General features: G+C 42.0%; 2 protein-coding genes across 9 annotated transcripts in view; one reads left to right on the top strand and one right to left on the bottom strand.

Annotated features, from left to right (window-relative positions):
• Nucleotides 1-19,015, bottom strand: part of SF3A1 (splicing factor 3a subunit 1) — a 52,726-nt gene extending 33,711 nt beyond the window's left edge. Inside the window, exons 1-4 of one of the 2 annotated variants that reach the window (XM_075829606.1) lie at nt 18,852-19,015; nt 11,716-11,834; nt 11,331-11,532; nt 5,322-5,579 (exon numbers count right to left, since the gene is read on the bottom strand). In XM_075829606.1, coding sequence (XP_075685721.1) covers nt 5,322-5,579; nt 11,331-11,532; nt 11,716-11,834; nt 18,852-18,905 — 633 coding nt within the window. In that variant the 5' untranslated portion in view covers nt 18,906-19,015. The remainder of the gene's footprint in view (nt 1-5,321; nt 5,580-11,330; nt 11,533-11,715; nt 11,835-18,851) is intronic. The other variant, XM_075829614.1, reaches the window with a different exon arrangement.
• CCDC157 (coiled-coil domain containing 157) overlaps nt 18,613-20,705 on the top strand; it is a 45,973-nt gene continuing 43,880 nt past the window's right edge. For 4 of the 7 annotated variants that reach the window (XM_075829653.1, XM_075829645.1, XM_075829636.1 and 1 more), the window contains exon 1: nt 18,625-19,463. In XM_075829653.1, coding sequence (XP_075685768.1) covers nt 19,462-19,463 — 2 coding nt within the window. In that variant the 5' untranslated portion in view covers nt 18,625-19,461. Of the gene's footprint in view, nt 19,464-20,705 lie in introns of all 7 variants that reach the window. The other 3 variants (XM_075829682.1, XM_075829671.1, XM_075829660.1) reach the window with 3 other exon arrangements.

The raw sequence follows: 20,705 nt of genomic DNA, 5'->3' as shown, positions 1-20,705 counted from the left end.
AACAAAAAAAAACGGAGCTGAGTTTTCCAGGCAGAACTTTCTGCCTGCAGAAAAACTCTGTGTGAACATAACCTTACAGAAAAAATGTTATACTGAAAATATTTATACACTAGCAATAATGCTATAAGATCAGCAGCCTCTTTCATGTAACAAAAGTTTAAGGCCCTGTTCACACTGGGTTTTTTTGCCGCTGCGAAAAAAAAAAAAAAAATGTTGAAACCGCCTCCCATTGATTTCAATGGGAGGCAGAGGTGTTTCGAAAAAGACGCCACATGCCCATTATTCGGGCGATTCTGTCTCTGACCTCCCATTGACATAAATGGGAGGCAGAGAGTTTTTCGCCGCGTTTTTTTTTGCCCTTTGCTGAAAACGCGGCAAACAGCGTGCAGGCAGGTCAAAATCTGCCATAAAAATTCCAAACTGAATTTTGAGGCAGATTTTCCTGCCTGCAAAAAACTCTGTGTGAACAGGGCCTAACAGTATCACAAAAAGCAATACATAAAATATTTTGGACTTCTCTATAAAATAAATATAATATATACCCCCCAATTTGCCATAACATTAAAACCACCTGCCTAATATTGTGCAGGTCCCCTTCGTGCCATTAAAGGGTTTTCCATAATCATTTATCACCTATCCACGTGATAAATATCTGATTGGTGGGGGTGCCAGTGGTCAGAACCCTACCAATCACAAGAATGGGCTTACCTAGCCGTTGCTAGGAGCCCCAAAGAAATGGAGCGGTAGTGCGCAAGCTTGGCCACCGCTCCATTCATTTATATGGGGCTGCCGATGATAGAACTCGGAGGCCCATATAAAATGAATGAAGTGGTGGCTGAGCATGCGCACAACCGCTCCATTCCTATGGGGCTCCCAGGAACGGCTGTGAATAGTTACATAGTTAGTACGGCTGAAAAAAGGCACATGTCCATCAAGTTCAACCAAGGGAAGGGAAAAGGGAAGGAAAAATTTCTACACATAGGAGCTAATATTTTTTTGTTCTAGGAAATTATCTAAGCCTTTTTTAAAGCCATCTACTGTCCCTGCTGTGACCAGCTCCTGCGGTGACTATTCCATAGATTCACAGTTCTCACAGTAAAGAAGCCTTGTCGCCTCTGCAGGTTGAACCTTTTTTTTTCCAGACGGAGGGAGTGCCCCCTTGTTTTTTGAGGGGGTTTTACAAGGAACAGGATTTCACCATATTTATTGTATGTGCCATTAATATATTTATATAAGTTAATCATGTCCCCCCTTAGTCGTGTGTTTTCAAGGCTAAATAGGTTTAATTCTTTTAATCTTTCCTCATAACTTAAATTCTCCATGCCCCTTATTAGCTTCACTCTTCTTTGTATTTTTTCCAACTCCAGGGCATCCTTTCTATGAACTGGAGCCCAGAACTGAACTGCATATTCTAGATGAGGCCTCACTAATGCTTTGTAAAGTGGTAATATTACATCCCTGTCCCGCGAGTCCATGCCTCTTTTAATACACGACAATATTCTGCTGGCCTTTGAAGCAGCTGATTGACACTGCATGCTGTTATTGAGTTTATGATTTACAAGTACACCCAGATCCTTCTCAACAAGTGAATCCGCCAGTGTGGCTCCCCCTAGGACATATGATGCATGCAGGTTGTCGGTACTCGGATGCATAACTTTACATTTATCTACATTAAACTTAATTTGCACAGTGGATGCCCAAACACTTAGTTTGTTTAAATCCACTTGCAATTCACGAACATCTTCCATAGACTGAACATTACTACATAGCTTGGTGTCATCTTCAAAAATAGAAATAGTGCTATTAATCACATCCTCTATATCATTAATAAATAAGTTGAATAATAGTGGTCCTAGCACTGAACCCTGGGGTACACCACTTATAACCGGGGACCATTCAGAGTAAGAATCATTGACCACAACTCTGGATACGGTCCATGAGCCAATTCTCAATCCAATTACAAACTATATTTTCTAAACCACCTATAGTCCTTAATTTACCCATTAGGCGTCTATGGTGGACAGTGTCAAATGCCTTTGCAAAGTCCAAAAACACTAAATCCACAGCGGCCCCTCTGTCTAGGCTTCTGCTCACCTCTTCATAAAAACAGATTAGGTTAGTTTGACAACTTCTGTCCTTAGTAAAACCGTGCTGGCTGTCACTTATAATGCTATTTATTGTCACATAATCCTGTATATAGTCCCTCAATAGCCCCTCAAACATTTTCCCCACGATGGATGTTAAGCTTACTGGTCTATAATTACCCGGGGAAGACCTAGAGCCCTTTTTGAAAATAGGCACCACAGTTGCCCTGCGCCAGTCCCTTGGCACAATACCAGTCACTAGAGATTCTCTGAATATTATGAAAAGGGGGACAGAAATAACTGAACTAAGCTCTTTAAGAACTCTAGGGTGTAACCCACCCGGTCCCGGGGCCTTGTGCACATTTATTTTATTTAATTTAGCTTGGACCATCTCTACATTCATCCAATTCAGTATATCAACTGATATATTAACAGCACTGGCACCGGCTACATCAGCTGCTCTTTCTTCAGTTGTATATACAGAGCTAAAGAACCCATTTAGTAACTCTGCCTTCTCTTGATCCCCTGTGACCAACTCCCCATTACCATTATCTAGGGGTCCTACGTGTTAAGACCTGGGCTTTTTAGCATTTATATACTTGAAGAATTTTTGGGGATTTGTTTTACTATCCTTGGCCACCTGCCTTTCATTTTGTATTTTTGCTAATTTTATTACATTTTTACAGATTTTATTAAGCTCTTTATATTTTACAAAGGCTACAGCTGTACCCTCAGATTTGTATTTTTTAAATGCCCTTTTTTTGTCATGTATTGCCCCTTTCACAGAAGGTGTAAGCCATGTTGGGTTTAATTTGAGTTGTTTATACTTGTTACCTATAGGAATAAATTTTGCACTATAATAACTCAAAGTAGATTTGAAAATCTCCCATTTATCATTTGTTCCATTATTTGACATTAGTTCTTCCCAGTCTATATCCTGAATTGCAGCCCTCATCCTGGGGAAATTGGCTTTCTTAAAATTAAATGTTTTTGCCTCCCAGCCTGTGTTTGTTTTTTACTATATAGGTAAAATTTAACTATTGTGATCACGGTTACCGAGGTTTTCACAAACATTGACATTCCCAACAAGCTCTGCATTATTAGAAATGACCAGATCCAACAGAGCTTCACCTCTAGTCGGGTCTTCCACAAACTGGCCCATAAAATTTTCCTGCAACAGGTTGAGGAAATGTCTCCCCTTTGCAGTTGAAGCCGAACCATGACACCAATTAATATCCCGGAAATTAAAATCTCCCATTATCACTACAGCACCCTCCTGTGCAGCCCGCTCCATCTGTTTATATAGCTGAACATCCATCTCCTCAGTTATATTGGGGGGTCTATAGATTACACCAAAAGTAATTTTTTCAGTGTTTACCTCCCTTTGTAATTCCACCCACAAGGTTTCAACCTCCTCACAATCTTCACCCACTATTGTCTCTTTCACACTCGCCTTCATATAATTTCTCACATACAGACATACACCACCGCCTTTCCTATTTGTCCTGTCTTTCCGAAAAAGTGTAAAACCCTGTAGATTTACAGCCCAGCCATGTGAAGAGTCCAGCCATGTTTCAGCAAAACCAACTATATCTATATTTTCTTCCAGTATCAAGGCCTCCAGCTCCCCCATTTTGCTTGCTAGACTTCTGCCATTTGTGAACATACACTTTAACTTGCCTGTCAGTTTTTCACTTTTATTATCAGAAATGTGATTTGACATTATTTGGGCATTTTTACTTACACTGCTGTTCTGTAACAAAAGGATCTCCTTATCCTGTTGTCTAGTCCTCTCCCCACATTCTGTTTCTCCCCCCACCAATATAGTCTGACCCCTCTCTAACCTGGCTACCCCTTTTTTTTCTACATTGACCTCCCTCCTCAGCCCTAGTTTAAATAAAAAAATATTATGGGAAAACCCCTTTAAGTCCTGTAAGTTGCGAGGTGGGGTCTTTATGGATCGCACTTGCGTTTCTAGCACATCTCACAGCTTGATCAAACTGAAATCTGGGAAATTTGGAGGCAAGTTAACGCTCATGTTCTTCAAACCACTCCTCAACGATTTTTGCAACCTGGAAAGGCACATTATCCTACTAAAAGAGGACACGGCCATTAGGGAATACCGTTGCCATGAAGGGGTGTACAGTACTTGGTCTGAAACAATGTTTAGGTAGGCAGTTCATGTCAAAGTAACATGCAGATGAATGCCAGGACCCAACGTTTCCCAGAAGAACATTGCCCAGAGTATATCCCTGCATCCTCCAGCTTGCCTTCTTCCCTTAGTGCAATGTCTTTACCAGGTAAGTGATGCAAGTCGTACCCAATTGTACACGACGTAAAAGAAAACGTGATTCATCAAACTAGGCCACCTTCCATTGCTCTATGGTCCAGTTCTGATGCTCCGGTGCCCCTTGTATGTGCTTTATGGAATGAATGGGTCAGCATGGGCATTTGGACCAGTCTGTGGCTACGCAGCAAGACATGATAAACTGGGTGTTCAGCATTTTTCAGCAATTTGTGCTACAATAGCACTTCTGTAGGATAGGACCAGACGGTCTAGCCTCCACTCACCACTTGAATCAGTGAGCCTTGGACTCCCATGACCCGGTCGCCGGCACTAACCACTGCATACCAGCAACACCCCCCACAAGACCTTCTGTTTTGGAGATGCCCTGTCATCCAGCCAAACCCTCTAAACCCAACATATCCAGAGATGTGTGGCACGAGATGTTAAGAAAAAAAACAAAAACCAAACGACCAGAATATACCTTCGACGGATGTCTTGAACGGATACCATCAGTTGCCCATAAACTCCCATGTTAAAAGTAGTATATGTCTAATGTATAGAATTTTTTACTGGATGGCTGTGACGGTTGCCATTCGTTGCCTCCAGACTCCGAATTTGTTGTAATTTTCTTTTTTTACTGGATGGTGCAACATTGTGTTGAATTGGTATTATGAGAAATTTTATAACAATGCAAATCAAGAAAAGTTAAGGATGGACACATCTGTAGATGTCATAGTGGGGGGGGGGGGGGCACCAGTTCTATTAGCCAGGCCGAAGACACTCTGGATGACTCTGCACAATCATGTATTACATAGTTGCTGATCCACGTAATACAAAATTTGTTACCATCAGCGGCTCCTTTAAAAAAAAAAAAAAAAAAAGAGTGGTTTTCCGAATGGGACAAACCTTTAAAGACGAATCGGCAATAACGCCCTGCTTGCTTAACATACCTTGGTGTACTGTTCTACAAGCTTGGTGAAGTAGTTGAAGAGACTGTGTTGTGGCCTCAGGAAATCAAACTGGTAATTTCTCTGTTCCTTTTGCATCAGTTGCGTGAGAAATTGACGACCATTACGAGCCACAAATTGAGCGGTCAGTTTCACCACATCCAGGTCAAAGGCGGAGATAGAAGGCGGATCAGCCACAAACTCGTACTCTGGAGGAGGTTCCTTTGGAATAATGGTCTCTTGGACAACTTGAGCATGGACCTGGCAAGAAATTGGTCAGAAAATAAACACACATTAAAAGCTTTATTTCTGCTTATATGAAATTGGAGATTTTTTTTTCTTCCCTTTTGACTAAAGGTGAACACATTAATTGAGGAACAGCGATCTTCCTGCATTTAATGTCATTAAAAATATTTCACTGGGAGGCCAAACGAACATATAAGTTGGTTCTTAGCAAATTATCAAGCATGTTTAAAATCTTTCATCGTTTTATTTATAGTACATAGTTAGTACTATAGACATTTACATCAAGTTCAACCAAGGGAAACATTTCTACACATTATAGGAGCGGATGTTTTTTTTCATTCTAGGAAATTATCTAAACCTTTTTTAAAGCCATCTACTGTCCGTGCTGTGACCAGATCCTGCGGTAGGCTATTCCATAGATTCACAGTTCTCTGCAGGTTGAACCTTTTTTTCTCCAGACGGAGGGAGTGCCCCCTTGTTTTTTGAGGGGGCTGTACATGTAACAGGATTTCACCATATTTTTTGTATCTGCCACTAATATATTTATAGAACTTAATCATTACCCCCCCCCCCCTTAGTCGTATTTTTTTCAAGACTAAATAGGTTTAAAGAGGCTCTGTCTCCACATTATAAGTGCCCTATCTTGTACATGATGTGATCAGCGCTGTAATGTAGATTACAGCAGTTTTTTTGTTGGAAAAACGATCAATTTTGACGGAATTATGACCTATTTTAGCTTTATGCTAATGACTTTCTTAATGGACAACTGGGCGTGTTTTACTATATGACCAAGTGGGCGTTGTGGAGAGAAGTGTATGACGCTGACCAATCAGTGACCAATCAGCGTCATACACTTCTCTCCATTCATTTACACAGCACATCTTATTACATCACTATGTGCAGCCACATAAACACACATTAACGTTATTCAAGTGTCCTGACAGCGACTATACATCACCACCAGCCAGGACGTGATGTCTATTCACAATCCTGACACTTCGCTAACGTTTGTGTGAGATTTACAGCAAGGCAAGTGTGATCTCGTTTTAAATGACAGTTTACAGCGTAATCTCGCGAGATTACGCTTGCCTTGCTGTAAATCTCACACAAACGTTAGCGACGTGTCAGGATTGTGAATAGACATCACGTCCTGGCTGGTGGTGATGTATAGTCGCTGTCAGGACACTTGAGTAATGTTAATGTGTGTGTTTGTGGCTGCACATAGTGATCTAGTAAGATTACTATGTGCTGTGTAAATGAATGGAGAGAAGTGTATGACGCCGATTGGTCACTGATTGGTCAGCGTCATACACTTCTCTCCACAACGCGCCCACTTGGTCAAAAAGTAAAAGACGCCCAGTTGTCCATTAAGAAATTCATTAGCATAAAGCTAATATAGGTCATAACTCCGTCAAAAACGATCGTTTTTCTAAATAAAAAACACTGCTGTAATCTACATTACAGCGCCGATCACATCATGTACAAGATAGGCCACTTATAATGTGGTGACAGAGCCTCTTTAATTCTTTTAATCTTTCCTCATAACTTAGATTCTCCATGCCCCTTATTAGCTTCATTGCTCTTCTTTGTATTTTTTTTCAACTCCAGGGCATCCTTTCTATGAACTGGAGCCCAGAGCTGAACTGTATATTCTAGATGAGGCCTCACTAATGCTTTGTAAAGTGGTAATATTACATCCCTGTCCATGCCTCTTAATACACGACAATATCTTGCTGGCCTTTGAAGCAGCTGATTGACGTTGCATGCGGTTATTTAGTTTACGATCTACAAGTACACCCAGATCCTTCCCAACAAGGGACTCCCCCAGTATAACTCCCCCCTAGGACATATGATGCATGCAGATTTTTGGTAGATGCATAACTTTCCATCTACATTAAAGAGGATCTGTCACCACATTTTAAGTGCCCTATCTTCTACATCCAGCCAGGACGCGATGTCTATTCATAATCCCGACACTTCGGTAACGTTTGTGTGGGACTTAATGACAGCAAGCGTGATCTCTCGAGATCACACTGTAAGCTGTCATTTACAGCGTGATCACGCTTGCGGTCATTAAATCCCACACAAACGTTACCGAAGTGTCGGGATTATGAATAGACATCGCGTCCTGGCTGGAGGTGTCTATTCACTCTCAAGACACTTCAGTAACGTTAAAGGAACAGTGTCATCACAATTTTTTTTTTAATATGTTAAAGATGTTAGTGCTTTATTAAAAACGTTTATATTTATTTGTGTGTTTGTGTTTTACTTTTTCTTATTTTTACACTTTTTCTTCCCTATGGGGGCTGCCATTTTTTTTTCCATTTCTGTATGTGTCGATTAACGACACATACAGATATGGGATACGGCAGCCACAGTCCCATAGGGACTGCGAACGGGTCCCGTCCCATCCACTTCTGTGTACGCCGTCTGTGTGGGAACTGCGCATGCGCCGCTCCCACACAGTCCAATTTGAAATGCGCGCCGTCCGGCGCCATTTTCCTGTGGACCGGAAGTCGCGGCCGGACAGTAAGATTACTACTTCTGGTCGCGGCTTCCGGACTTGTGCACTTGGACCAGCGGCAGCAGACGGAGCGGACGGGCCGGAGGGAGCCACGGCGGCAGGAGCAGGTAAGAGATTTCTATGTATGTTCGTGTTTGTGTGTGTTTACTACTGTATGTAAACCTACTACACTGTGTGTTAGCTCAAAAAATGGCGACACACAGTGTAGGAGGTTACACCGTTCAAACCCCTCGTTTATCCCGGCACTAGCCAGGATAAAGGAGGGGGGGATTCTCAGAGCTCACTAGAGCGAGTGCTTTTTTCCCAATTTTGCAGCAAAAAGCAATGTGGTTGCTTTACCACATGCAATGCTGCAATTTTGGGAATAGCTCCATCTAGTGACCAGCAATGGGAAATATTATAAATTAGAATCTAATTTATAATATTTCCTGACTCGTGAAAAAAATTAAAAAAATTTGAACAATGTTTAATCACCTACACACTAAATGTTTAATTAAAAAAAAAAAAAACATGTTTTGCTGGCAACACATTCCCTTTAATGTGTGAGTAAGTGACAGAACATCATGATCTAGCAAAAACACTATGTGCTGAATACATGTAATCTACATTACAGCGCCGATCACATTATGTAGAAGATAGGGCACTTATAATGTGGTGACAGAGCCTCTTTAAACCTCATTTGCCAAGTGGACGCCCAAATACTTAGTGTGTCCAAATCAGCTTGCAATTAACGAACGAACATCTTCCATAGACTGAACATTAATAAATAGCTTGGTGTCATTTGCAAAAATAGAAATAGTGCTATTAATCCCATCCTCTATATCATTAATAAATAAGTTGAATAATAGTGGTCCCAGCACTGAACCCTGGGGTACACCACTTATAACCGGGGACCATTCAGAGTAGGAATCATTGACCACAACTCTCTGGATACGGTCCTTGAGCCATTTCTCAATCCACTTACAAACGATACTTTCTAAACCTATAGTCCTTAATTTACCCATTAGATGTCTATGAGGGACAGTGCCAAATGCCTTTGCAAAGTCCAAAAACACTATATCCACAGCGGCCCCTCTGTCTAGGCTTCTGCTCACCTCTTCATAAAAACAAATCCGGTTGGTTTGACAAATTCTGTCCTTAGTAAAACCGTGCTGGCTGTCACCTGTTTTTTGTCACATAATTCTGTATATAGTCCCTCAAACATTTTCCCCACGATGGATGTTAAGCTTACTGTTCTATAATTACCCGGGGAAGACCTAGAGCCCTTTTTGAAAATAGGCACCACATTTGCCCTGCGCCAGTCCCTTGGCACTACCAGTCATTAGAGAATCTCTAAATATTATGAAGAGGGGGACAGAAATAACTGAACTAAGCTCCTTAAGAACTCTAGGGTGTAACCCATCAGGTCCCGGAGCCTTGTGCACATTTATTTTATTTAATTTAGCTTGGACCATCTCTACATTCATCCAATTCAGTATATCAACTGATATATTAACAGCACTGGCAGCGGCTACATCAGCTGCTCTTTCTTCTGTTGTATATACAGAGCTAAAGAACCCATCTAGTAACTCTGCCTTCTCTTAATCCCCTGTGACCAACTCCCCATTACCACTATTTAGGGGTCCTACATGTTCAGACCTTAGCTTTTTTGTATTTATATACTTGAAGAATTTTCTGCCTTTCATTTTGTATTTTTGCTGATTTTATTACCTTTTTACAGATTTTATTAAGCCGTTTATAATTTAAAAAGGCTAGAGTTGTACCCTCAGATTTGTATTTTGCAAATGCCCTTTTTTTCTTCATATATTGCCCTTTTTACAGAAGGTGTAAGCCATGTGGGGTTTAATTTGAGTCGTTTATACTTGTTACCTATAGGAATAAATTTTGCACTATAATTACCCAAAGTGGATTTGAAAATCTCCCATTTATCATTTGTCCCATTATTTGACATTAGTTCTTGCCAGTCTATATCTTGAATTGCAGCCCTCATCCTGGGGAAATTGGCTTTCTTAAATTTGTGTTTTTGCCCTCCCAGCCTGGATTTGTTTTTTACAGTATAGGTAAAATGTAACTATATTATGATCACTGTTACCAAGAATTTCACGAACATTGACGTTCCCAACAAGATCTGCATTATTAGAAATGACCAGATACAACAGAGCTTCACCTCTAGTCGGGTCTTCCACAAACTGGTCCATAAAATTTTCCTGCAACAGGTTGAGAAAATTTACACGGGACAATCTTTTATTATTAAAGAGGATCTGTCACCAGTTTATTAATTCCTTATCTCCTAACTAATCTGATAGGCGCTGTGATGCTGATAACACAGTGTAATTTGCTTTCAAAAAAGTTATTTGCAAAGTTATGAGCATTTTTCTAAACATTCTAATGTGGCTCTAATAGCCAAAGAGGAGGTGACTCTTTTCCCTCTGGGCGGTGTAATGTTTTTTGTATGACGCTGTCAAATCAGCGTCATGCAGTTGTCCTCTTCCCTGCCCAGCAACAGAGTGTGATCATATAGTATACAGCTTCCATTCCCGACTGTTTTCAACTGCTGATATTTCCAGTTGTTTCACAGATAGAACTGCGATCCTGGTGTCATATGAAAAATTAGAATCTCATCTTTCATATGCCACCAGAACCACTGTTCTAGGTGGTCCACAGCTGGAGATATGGCTATTTGAAGTGATCGCCCTTCCCTCCAGCCTCAGTCTCTCACACTGTGTGAAGCAGCTTCATGCTGATAGGACAGGTCAGAGGCTGTGAGGTAGCTCCACCTCAGGAGAATCGCTGCTGTTGACATTCACTTGTCCAGTATAGGCTCATTTACATATTTAGAAAAAAGCTTATTACTTTTAAAATAATAAACGTTTGGGACACATTTTTCACTGTGACAGTGTCTATTAGATTAGCTAGGAGATAGGGCATTTCTAATCTAGTGACAAATCCTCTTTAAGGCATATTCTGCCTAAAACCATGAAAGGCATACCCAGAGGATGTGCCATAAATGTCATATAGGTGGAATCACCAAAAGGTTGGACCAACACTTATCAGGAAAAAAGGGGGTCTCATTACACTCGTTTTGCAGCCTAATGCAGCACTTCCTCAACTACTTCTGCAACTTCCATAGACTTCAATGGAATGCGCCGCACACACTATGGATGGCGAGTTCACCCAGTCTTTTCCTGTTAGGCGAGGGGACTCAGGAACAAGAACATTTCTCCCCAGCTGGGATAGCTCACCTTTTGGGGAAGTTGCTGCACTGACTGTTGTTGCTGCATGACCTTTGGAATGGCAGCGGACGGTTCCTGTGCTTTTCCCTCTTTGAATTCATTGACCTTGTGACGGTAATAGGCATGGTAAGGATCATTTGGGTTCAAGAAATTAAATTTTGGATTGTTAATTTCATTCTGGCGGATTCTGGCTTCAAACTCTGGACCATTTCTAGGAAAAAAAAGATAAAGATCTTGTGAATTCATAAAATAGTTGATATATAGAAACCTACTAAACACAATCCTGTTCATTTCAAATAGTTCTCAAAATCACAACTACCTTTATGTAACGATTGTAAAATGGAAATAAATCAAGTAGCCATGGGGGCCATACAAGTACCCTCACATAATTTACCTCGCCACAAAGCTTGCGGTCTTGTCAACAATATTTCGGACTTCTGGTGGTGGGTAGATAATGCCCACAATGGGTTTGGACGGAACAATATCTTCTTTCTTTTCCTCCTCCATCTGCTGCTATGGAAAGCGTAGAAAACATAAGTGCACGTCACCAAAAGTAGTTCTACCACTTATTCCATTACATATGGTCTAAAAACAGAACAATAATAATATATGAAGGATTCACTATCGATTAAAGGGCATATGTTATAGTTCTAGAAAAACATGACAGCCAGAATCTGGGTACCTACTGTCTTCATTATATTCAGCATTGTTCTCATTGTATATGGTGGCAGTACATAGCTAGCTCCCTGCAGGAATTACCATATGGGAAATCTTAGATTAGGAAATTGCATAACAGCAATTTATAGCTATAGTATTACTCAAATCAGTCTTTAGTAAAAATTCACAGAAATGGACAAGATGTAGAAATATTTTTTATTTGTAAAATCTTACTGGGGTGGCCTATTGGAGGCAAAAACTCTTCCTATATAGATAGTACAACAAGATGTGAATATAGAGTATAGTGTTTTTATCCTGCCTTACCTAGTTTCTTAACCCCTTTCTAACATATGACATAGTTACGTCATAGCCGGTTAGGGGGGGGGGGGGGGGGGGAGTATGGAGGGGGCTCCATACAAAGCAGGCGTTGGCTGTATGTTACAGCCGATACGTCACTAACAAGTGGGATCGCTAGAACGCTTGTTTAACACATTAAATGCAGCGGTCAATAGCAACCGCAGAATTTAAATAATTAGAAAAAGGGGGGCGACCCCCTCTAACAGCCCATCGACCCTGGACGACTTGATCGCGGGTGCCGATCGTTGTTATGGGAGCCTGGGGGGTCTGTCTAATGAAGGTTCCCAGGTCTGCCATCTTTGTGCTCCTATTAAAGGGGTTCTCCGGACATTTTTCTATTGATGGCCTATCCTTAGGACAGGCCATCAATATCAGATCGGGGGGGAACAGACTCTTGGAAACCCTGCTAATCAGTTGATTGATGGGGTCGCGGTGCTCTTTGCCACCGCCTTGTCCCAGTTTACAGGCACAGGGCTGTACACTTCTGTAGCGGCTGCGCCTTGGATTTCAGTTCCATTCCCATTCAAGTGAATGGAACGGAGGTGCAATCCCAGGCAAAGCCACTACGGAAGTGTATGAAACTGCGGCTGAAAAACATTGAAGAGGCCGTGGCGACAAAAACCGCAGCGATAAACACCAGGGCCCCTTCAATCAGCTGATCGGCAGGAGTGCCAGAGGTAGGACTTAGGCCTCATGCACATGAACGTGTTTTTGTGTCCACAATTCTACCGCAAAAATACAGCTGAATTGCGGACCCATTCATTTCTGTGGATCCACGCACACGAACATTTTGGGCGGGAGCCCAGACAGCAAAAAAAATAGTCATTTTACGGTGCGGGCTACTAAAAGTCAACGCACATCTTGTATGTGCACGGCTCATGATTGCGGACAGCCCGCGGATGACACTCCACGGCCGTCGTGCACGTAATCACGGGCCGTGCGCATGATGCCTTAATAGGAGCCTGTAAAAATCACAATATACTGCAGTACATTAGTATTGCAGTGTATTGAGCAAGCGAGTCCTTAGGGGGACTAATAAAAAAGTTTAAATGCAGCTAAAAAATACAAATATTAACAGTAAAAAAGCAACAAAAAAACAAAACAAAGACACCTCTTTCAAATTTACCCCATAAGCAAAAAAACAACAACCAAACAATTAAAAAAATTATTGACATAACTGGTACCACAACATCCGTAAAAGCCCATAAACTATTACAAGATTATTTAACCTGCACGAGGAATGATGTTAAAAACCAAAAACACAGAATCAATCACTTCATCTCCCACAAAAAAAAAATAAGTGGTGATCAAAAAGTCGCATGTATCCCAAAATTGTACCAATAAAAACTACAGCTCATCACGCAAAAGACAAGCCCTCACACCGCTCAATCGACGAAATTCTTTTTTTATGGCTCTCAGAACATGGCGACACAAATATTTATTTTTAACAATTCGTTTTGTTTTCTTGTAAAAGTAGTACAGCAACAAAAATAAAAGCTGCATAAATTTGGTATTGCCGTTAATACTAATTTAACTGTAAATGCATATAATGGGTAGCTCACATGGCATTCTTTGTCAAGAAGAAAAAAATATCACTGCAGTATGTGAGCACACGTGCTAATATACATTAAAGGGGTTATCCACTACTGAACAACTTATGACCTATCCACCGAATAGGTCATCATCGGTGCGGGTCTGACAGCCGGACCGCGCACTGATAGGGGATGTTCACACTGAGTATTTTGCCGAGTTTTTTGACACGGAAACCGCGTCACAAAACTCGGCAAAAACGGCCCGAGAACGCCTCCCATTGATTTCAATGGGAGGCGTCGGCGTCTTTTTCTCGCGAGCAGTAAAACTGCCTCGCGGGAAAAAGAAGCGACATGCCCTATCTTCGGGCGCTTCCGCCTCTGACCTCCCATTGACTTCAATGGGAGGCAGAGAAAGCGTATTTCGCGCTGTTTTATGCCCGCGGCGCTCAATGGCCGCAGGCGAAAAACGGCGCGAAAATCGGCGTGCAGGGAGAGGAAAATCTGCCTCAAAGTTCCAAACGGAATTTTGAGGCAGATATTCCTCCCCCAAAATACTCCGTGTGAACATAGCCTTAAGCCGCGTCGGCTGCCTCCGGATGTTATGGCCCATTATGTGATGTACGGAACAGGAAGCAGTTGGCTCCGTACATTGCATAGCGGCCGTGCTGCAGAACCGCAGCTATTCAGTGGCCGGAGCCAACTGCTTCCAGCATGTACATCCGGTGCTCAGAGGCAGCGGTTTAATGGTGCGGGGTCCAGGTGTCGGACCCCCACATATCATGTACTGATGACCTATTCGGTGGATAGGTCATGAGTTGTCCGGTAGTGGACAACCCCTTTAAGGTCCCCCGTCACGCTGATTATGAGATTTTAATAGATTTTTATAGAGCTAGTCTAGTTGCACAGTCTTTGCTGGATGACTATATGACTCTTTGTCATGTGACCGGCCCCGCTGTACACCATGTAATCGCTGTACTACTGCTGGTACATAAAGTACAGCGGGGCCAGTCACATGACAAAGTCGTATCGTCATCAAAAAAAGACAGTACAACTAGACTTCCGGTCCCCCGGCACCGTTATTAAAATCTATTAAAATCTCAGAACCAGCGCTATGGGGGACTGGAATGTATATTAGCGAGTGTACTCACATACTGCAGTGACTACACTGCTAAGACTCTTCAGTCCCCACATATCACCTTTAACCCTTTCAGGACCAGACTCATTCGTTTTTTCGGTCATAACTCTTATTTTTTTCGGTGGCAGCCATATGAGGGCTTAATTTTTACGGGACAAGTTGTACTTTTTAATGGTACTATTTAATATTGTGTGTGTTGTACTCATAAGCTGGGAAAAAAATCAGAATGAGGTGGAATTGGGGGAAAAAAACAGTAGTTCCTCAATTTTCTTAAAGGAACAGTGTCATCACAAATATTTTATTAATATGTTAAAGATGTTAGTGCCTTAATATAAACGTTTATTTTCATTTGTGTGTTTGTGTTTTACTGTTTCTTTTTTTCACACTTTTTTTTCCCTATGGGGGCTGCCATTTTTTGTTCCATTTCTGTGTGTGTCGATTAACGACACACACAGACATGGAATACGGCAGCCACAGTCCCATAGGGACTGCGAACGGCTCCCGTCCCATTGACTGCCGTGTACGGCGTCTGTGTGGGAACTGCGCATGCGCCGCTCCCACACAGTCCTATTCGAAATTGGCGCCGTCCGGCGCCATTTTCCTGTGGACCGGAAGTCGCGGCCGGACAGTAATATTACTACTTCCGGTCGCGGCTTCCGGACAAGTGCACATGGAACAGCGGCAGCAAAGGGAGCGGACGGGCCGCGGCGGCAGGAGCAGGTAAGCGATTTCAATGTATGTTAGTGTTTGTGTGTGTTTACTACTGCATGTAAACCTACTACACTGTGGGTTACCTCAAAAAATGGCGACGCACAGTGTAGCAGGTTAAACCTTTCAAACCCCTCGTTTATCCCGGCACTAGCCAGGATAAAGGAGGGGGGGATGCTGAGCGCTCACTAGAGCGATAGCTTTTAACCCAATGTTGCAATGCTGCAATTTTGGGAACTAGCTCCAAACAGCTCCATCTAGTGACCAAAAATGGGTAGTATTATAAATTTGAAAAAATTTATAATATTTCCTGACTCGCGAAAAAAATAAAAAAAATTTGAACAATGTTTTATCACCCACACACTAAATGTTTAAATTTTAAAAAAAAAACATGTTTTTGGGGCGACACCATGCCTTTAAGGGTTTCTTTTTTTACGGTGTTCAACGTACAGTGAAATGACACGTTCTCTTTATTCTGCGGGTCAGTACGATCACGGCGATACCAAATTTATGTTGTTTTTGCATCGCCATATTCTGACCCCCGTAACTTTTTTATATTCCTGTGTACAGAGCTGTGTAAGGTGTCTTTTTACACGTGGAAAGATGTAGTTTCTATTAATACAATGTGGGGGAAAATGATAAATTTTCCTGATCGCAAGCATTGCCGCTGATTCCCTGCTGTGCAACACAGCAGAGACCCGGCGGCTAATGACTCTGAGCGGGCGCCATTTTTAAAAACCCTTTCCCGACGGGTTAAACGTCTAAAGGGGTTATCAGAGTTGTAAGCATTTTTTTCCCAATGGCTGCAGCCCCATTAATATGAATGGAGCAGTTCGCGAGAATGCACACTATTGCTCCATTCCTATGGTGCTCTCAGGTACGGCAAGGTAAGGCTCTGTTCACATCTGCGCTGGGCTTTCGGTTTGCATTTACCATTGCTTTCAATAGCATTTTTTTTTTTTTTTTCAGTTTGGCTCCCTTCCGTTAGGTTTCTGTTTTTTTGATGGAAAGAATAGCGTAGCACTCGATGCTATTCTGTCCATCAAAAAACAAACCTTCTGGAGCGTAGCCAAACAAACAAAAAAAATACTATTGAAATCAATGGTAAATGCAAACGATAGTTTGCGTTTGTCTGTTCCTCTAACGGAACAGATGAACGGAAAGCCAAACTGAAGCCCAACTCAGATGTGAACAGGCTGTTCTCGTGATCGGTCGGTGTCCCAGCGGTCCGACCCCAATCATGAGATAAATATTAATTATGGGAAAATCCCTTTAAAGAAAGAAGCAATACTTACCTATCCTTTCACCTATGATCTGACGCACTGGCGGCACTCACGGTGGTTGTTGCACGGGGCATGTGAATGCTGCAGCCAGAGGGCTCAGCGGTCATGTGTTGTATTTTTGGCATTATGTCAGAAATACAATTAGTCAGCGCTGAACCATGATTGGCTGCAGAGTAAATAATCACAGTGAAAAGGATAGGCAAGTACAGCTTCTTAACCCCTTAATGACCGGGCCATTTTGCACGTTAATGACCAAGGATTATTTTTTGTTTTTCCACGGTCGCATTCCAAGAGTCGTAACTTATTTTTTATTCCGTCGACATAGCCGTATAAGGGCTTGTTTTTTGCGGGACGAGTTGTATTTTGTAATTGTACCATTATTAGATGCTTATAATATATTAACTTTATTTTAGGAGAGAATTGAAAATAAGCCGCTATTCCAGCATTGATTTTCACGTTATAAATTTACGCCGTTTACTATGCAGCGTAAATAACATGTTAACTTTATTCTATGGGTCGGCACTATTACGAGGATACCAAATATGTAAAGTTTTTATATGTTTTCCTACGTTTGCACAATAAAAAGCCTTTTAGAAAAAAATTACTTGTTTTTGCATCGCCGCATTCCAAGAGCCGTAACGTTTTTATTTTTCCGTCGATGTGGCCGTATGTGGGCTTGATTTTTGCGGGACAATGTGTCGTTTTCATTAGTACTATTTTGGGGTACATAGGACTTATAGATTAACTTTTATTTTATTTTTTATGGGGGGAATGGGAGAAAAGATGGAATTTTGCCGTTGTTTTTTTGGACGCCGTTCATCCGGCGGTTTAATTAACGTGTTCATTTTATTTTGTCAAGTTGTTACGATCGCGGGGATACCATATATGTGTTTTGACACTTACTAATTAAAACCACTTTTTGATTTTGACTGTAAATTATTTTTTTTTTCCTTCACAAACTTTATTTAACTGATTGCCATTTTTTTTTTTTGTCCCACCAGGGGACTTCACTATGCGATGTGCCGATCGCATATATAATGCTTCAGTATACTTAGTATACCAAAGCATTATTGCCTGTCAGTGTAAAACGGACAGGCAATCGATTAGGTCATGCAGCTGCATTTAATGGGGTAAACTGCCGGAATCGGAGCGCGCTTCGATTCCGGCAGGAACCAGGCTGTGTATAACAGCCATGCTCCTGCCGCTGATCGCGTGTGTACACTGGCAGTACCCGCGCCATCACAGGACGGATATATCCGTATATATGGAGCTCATTTGCATCTATTGAAAAAAATAAAATAAGTCAGAAACCGCGTCTACTGCACTATTCCATATTTTTTTCCCTGCGGTATTATAACGTATACCGGCCGGAGGCCAAAAGGACAATCTTTATGTCTAACAAAGAATTCCTATGGACACATTCAGCACGTACTGCCATAAACACTAAACATGAATAAAAACCATGATGTGAACAGTGTCCAAAAGCATATGCACAGTCTATCACTAGGGAGCCGAGATCTCATCTGCGTGCCAAACCCTTTCAATGCGGGAAATCGTATACATAATGCGGGACTTCTATTATAACTAGCTCAAGGGAGAAGTGGAGCAGTTGCCCATAGCAACTAGATTCCAGCTCTCATCTGGCAATCAGTAGCGGTCCCAACGGTAGAACCCTCACCGATTTAACAGTGATCACCGGAATACCGCTTTAACATATTAGTGGTTTCACGGGCGCGAGCAAAACAATGTACAGCAACCGCGAAAAAACAACGTACACGTAGAGGACAAACGCGTGGCAACTATTCATGGAGCCAGTAGACTCGACAATGACCGTCACCGCATTACAGAACATATGTACCTGTCCTCCATCGGGCGCCTGAGGCGCCAGCAGCTGTACGGGTCCCGCCGGCATGTCGTCCGCCTTTCCCGGTGTGCAAACGGAAACCACAGTAGCAGGACACCAAAATGGCGGCAGCGCAGACGCGATAGTAACGGCAAGTGATGGGCGGAAGCAGGGGGGAACGTACCACTACGGAGCTATGAAGTGAAAAAGACCCTAGATTGACACCTAAATACACCGGTAGATTACCTTTAGCGAAATATGTTCCTATGTCTAGTAAACCAATTTACATGATTATAAATAAAAAGATAATAATAAAATAGAACGCAACCCTCTTTGCAAATGGTACATTCCAAAACGCAATTTGCATACTGCCAAATGTAAGCACGCACGACGTCTGTCGTCAAACGTACTTAGCGTTGTTGTCATAGCAATGAATGTGGTTTACGGATAGAATTGAGGACTTCGCCACCAACACCAACTGTCGTGCAGCCATATGTCGCATCATTGCATTTAAAAATCTATCTAGCGGCGACAATTCTCAACTACTGCGACATGGAAGCCACTTGTCACTGACTGGCCGAGGCTCGTGTCTTTATACTGTACCATTCAATCATATTCAGGTTAAATGTAAGTTTGGATTGTTGAAATATCGCCATTGATGTGTGGCCATGCCTAACCTTTATATTTTTGTTACACGTGTTGGTATTGTCATACTATTTTGTGGCATATAATGTAATTTGGTGGCAGAAAATAGTGTTTTTTTTTCCAGTTTATGAAATGCATTTTGAACTTGTAATGTCAGTGGAGCCTCTAATGATGGTCATTGTACTGTGAGAGTCCTGTAATCCAACATCAACGGGACTTGATAGGTGGCAGGTTGTCCCATTTTTTGGATTGTGGCTGCTGAAGTGCAGAATGTGGGCATACCCTCATAAATGTCTGCCTGACTGCTCCATCTATTGAAATAAATTGAGATCTTAAAGAAGCACGCCCAAGCTGACGCTCTGGCCGGGGATTCCGCTCCTGGAGGAGCCCCTGACGTCCCTGTCCATATATGGGGACTGTGGCACTACATGGGCACTATCTACAGGGGACAATTACTGTTTTTTGGCCGGGCGTTGATGTCCTTCCCTGTCATGTAGGACTTGCAGTCACAGCCCTGGAAGAACGGGAGGAGGAACTCGGCTAGACACGCTTTTCCACGGGTTTCAGGAGTCAGAACCGAGGTGATCAGCTTACTGCCAGAGTTGTTCTTTTTTAGAGATGAGGTTGTCTTGGTAAAGCAAACCACCCCTTTCCGCGCCATGGCATAACAGTACATCATACCACGGGGAGAGTGGTAATATGGAGCGGATTTACAGGCTAAACCCGCTCCATAAGCTGCGGGTGTCAGCTGTGTATTACGGCCAGCATTAGCGATAACTCCAATCCCGGCTGTCTGGCTGCTTAGATGCCGCCATCAATAGCGACTGCAACATCTAAGCCATCAGAACTTCCGTGACGATGGTTGTTATGGCAGCCTAAGAAGTCCTTTTTCCCATTTTCTCCAAAAATAATGTAAAAAAAAATCAATAATTGGTGTCCATAAATGTCCGAACTATTATAATATAACTTTATTTAACCCGTTGGGTGAAAGCCGTAGGAAAAAAAATAGAATATGCCAGAATTTCTGTTTTTCAGCACCTACCCCAAAAAATGGTATATAACGTTGTATGTTCCCAAAAAATTGTAGCGATAAAAACGACAACTCACCCGGCAAAAATACAAGCACACTAATCCATTCATTAAAAAGTAAAAAAGTTATGGCTCTCAGAATATGCTGACACAAGACAAATTTTTCTTTTAACAAATAGTTTTTTCTTTGTAAAT

Source organism: Rhinoderma darwinii, chromosome 1 (genome assembly GCF_050947455.1).
Source record: "Rhinoderma darwinii isolate aRhiDar2 chromosome 1, aRhiDar2.hap1, whole genome shotgun sequence".
In the NCBI taxonomy this organism is placed as follows: domain Eukaryota; kingdom Metazoa; phylum Chordata; class Amphibia; order Anura; family Rhinodermatidae; genus Rhinoderma; species Rhinoderma darwinii.
Note: the sequence above shows the minus strand (reverse complement) of the source record. Positions and strands in the feature narration are given on the sequence as shown.